This window comes from Sander vitreus, chromosome 11 (genome assembly GCF_031162955.1).
Source record: "Sander vitreus isolate 19-12246 chromosome 11, sanVit1, whole genome shotgun sequence".
In the NCBI taxonomy this organism is placed as follows: Eukaryota; Metazoa; Chordata; class Actinopteri; order Perciformes; family Percidae; genus Sander; species Sander vitreus.
The window spans coordinates 25946465-25949410 of record NC_135865.1 but is presented as its reverse complement, the minus strand read 5'-3'; the positions used below and the strand labels follow the sequence as shown (position 1 = coordinate 25949410).

Sequence of the window (2946 nt, the reverse complement as noted above, 5' to 3'; positions counted from 1 at the left end):
GCAGGGAAACATTTGGCTCCGACCTTTTCTGTTTATTGACGGGAGACTTTTTTTGTCTCCCCTTGCTGCAAAAGAAAACAGGCTGCGTAATTCAACAGGAGGCTGTGACCTGACATTTAGTTCTGAGCCTGGATCTCAGTGGAGAGACTGAGAACTGTGACACGTGGCGGCGTAATCTCCCTCGGCACACTTGAGTTGACAAAAGTAAAGTCAGGGAAGGACATTTGCAACACTGATGTATTACAGCTTCCATTAAATTTATGATAATATTATTTACAGCCCAAAAAAAATAACTGAAGGTATTCCATTTCAGATTGTAACAAGTAAATGGTTGATTTTAGTTTTCTGTTGCACGATTTAACTGATTAATCAATTATCAAAATCGATACATTTTCTGCTGATCGAATAAACAACCTACCTGCAAATTTAACGCTGCAGGTAACATGACATCATGACTTCGCGTAAACATACACGCCCACTTTCTTAAGCCAAGTGGCGTGTTATGTGCACGCATTTTGAGCACTGTATACAGCGGACGGGTTGGGTTTAGGAAAAGAAGAAAGCTACGGTCGGGTTTAGGAAACGTGACACACGGGATGGGTTTAGGAAAAGAAGAACGGGTTGGGTTTAGTAAAAGAAGAATGCGACGGTTGAGTTTAGGAAACGGGACACGCGGGACACGATCCCCGGTCTCCTGAGTGAAAGTCCTGTGTTTGACCCACCCCGACCAACCTCCCTACGCGGATTTTTGCCCTTTCATACTACTCGCTACGGCGTAAATTCACACGCAATCGCAAAGTAATGTCAATGGAGGCCAAACGGCGTTGATAAACGTGCTGAAAAGCGAGTATGCGTCTTGATAACGCGCCAAAATGGCATACGAATTGGCATGTCATACATACACCACTTCATGAGATCAGTCTGCTGCAGGCAACCCAGTTATCTTGATTAGATGTGTTTAGCTATTTCAATTAGAACAAGTTCATTTGAAATACAAAATTATACTTCTGCATCCATTTTTCAACAAGCCTAAGCTGTTTTGTGTGCGATTCTGCGGTTTTGAATGTTCACGTGTTGTTCCTTTTTAGTTCATCAATTTGTTTTGTTCTTGTAGCTCCCTGGGAAGAAGTATGCACCCGGTTATAATGCAGATGTCGGAGACAAATACATCTGGCTGAAGTGAATGAGTCCACAGGCCTGTCACTAATTCAACCATCGTCATTGGCTGATCAGCTCCCTGAGTGAACTCTGGACCACGCCTCCATTGTTGATCCAGTTGTCTCCTGTAGTACATCCTAAATAATGTCTATGTATTAAAATAATAAATTTTGAATCTACAAAATGTCTTCTCTTTCGTTCTGACTGTATGCCAGAGCTCATGGAAAGATAGAAATTCTAGTTTCTTACAGATGATCATGAAACAAGGGTGGGTCACTCTTTCAAATTTAAAAAAACAACTGGGAGACAGTTTTAACTGTCAGTTACTATAAAATAAAATAAAATAAACCGCAGTGGAAAGTCAGATTCCTGCTGTGTTAAAACACAAAGCTCAGGTAGTTTGTTTCCATATTTCCAACGCTGCTGTATTTGGAAAAAAAAAAAAAGTATCTTGTGTCTGGTTATGCCAAAGGTTTGGAACCAAAAATACTACATACATAGAACTAATCCAATAAAGTGCAAAATAAAAAATCTTTGATTATACGTTTATATTTTTTTTTAACAAATGCGCTAGTCTTGCATTGCCAGATCTTCCTCCACAGCGCTACGGAGGAGGGTCTGGCTAGTCCACACAGCATTCCAGGATGGGAGACAAACGTGCTCTGGTTTATTGGCATTTCTGTAAACCAATCACAATTGTTTTGGGTGGCGGGAAGCCTCTATGAACTTGTTTTTGTGGAGCTCGTTCAAAAGTTGTTTTAGTCGTGCAACAGAAAACTCAGATTGGACAGATAGTCTAGCTAGCTGTCTGGATTTACCCTGCAGAGATCTGAGGAGCAGTTAACCATAGTCCTCAGAAATCCACCGGAGTTTAGAACGCCGACACAAAGAAAGAGGAAGGTGAGGGACATCTGACTGAAAATGAGGGATATACGGCGAATTTTCCGGCAACCCCTGAACAATAACAGAAGTGGAACGTCGTCGACATAGACACCGAACGCGTTAAACTAACCAGGCTCGTTTAAACCGCCAAGACCACCGCTACTAAAGGTTAGCCTAGCTAGTAACAATGAATCCCTCTGCCTCCTTTTCCCTTCAAGTGTTTCATTCAACGTGAGTGTGAGACTCATCTCTGACTCTGCGTAGTTTAGCGTCCGGGAGCCGATGATTGCCTCGGGGACCGCTCCGCTTCATAGTTGGCTCCACTTCGTCGGTGTCCTTGCCGGGGCTGCCCCGCTTCTCCTTTGTTATAGCCGTTCAGATTTTAAGTGTATGTACAACAATTTGTAGTGGGGGAAACAAGCAGTCTTTCGGGTCCTTTATCTTCCATAGTGTTATTGATTTAGCAACATGTGTTCCACACCTGTGACTGTTCAAATTAAATCAGCACACAATCACCCCCCCATGTCACATCAGTCTGACCCTGCCCACTACCTGAAAGACCTGATTAATATAACAATTTTCAAGAATGTTTTATTGCCTATCAGCACTTTTTCTGTCAGTGGCAAAGGCCGAAAAAAAATAAAACATTTGGCCAGGCAAAAATAATATGAAAATAAATGATAGAACTGGGTATTTGCTTTTGTTTTTTTACAGTCTACTTTTTCCATGATCGTTCTGCTATCCCAAATCTACAAAAACAAAATAAACATATTTCTTTTATTTGTCAATGTTTCTAGCAGATCATGATCCGAGGCTTGACGTAACAGGCTTTAACGTACACTTGGCAGGCGTAACTTAACTGTGATAAGCTCGGAGTAAAAATTACGGCTAAGATGTACAGAACAA

The 2946-nt window shown here is 41.6% G+C and overlaps 1 protein-coding gene across 1 annotated transcript in view; it reads left to right on the top strand.

Moving 5' to 3' along the window:
- ndufa10 (NADH:ubiquinone oxidoreductase subunit A10) overlaps window positions 1-1342 on the top strand; it is an 11274-nt gene extending 9932 nt beyond the window's left edge. Inside the window, exon 10 of the mRNA XM_078262538.1 lies at window positions 1115-1342. Within this exon, the coding sequence (XP_078118664.1) occupies window positions 1115-1183 (69 nt within the window). The 3' untranslated portion in view covers window positions 1184-1342. The remainder of the gene's footprint in view (window positions 1-1114) is intronic.
- Window positions 1343-2946: the final 1604 nt, after the last annotated feature.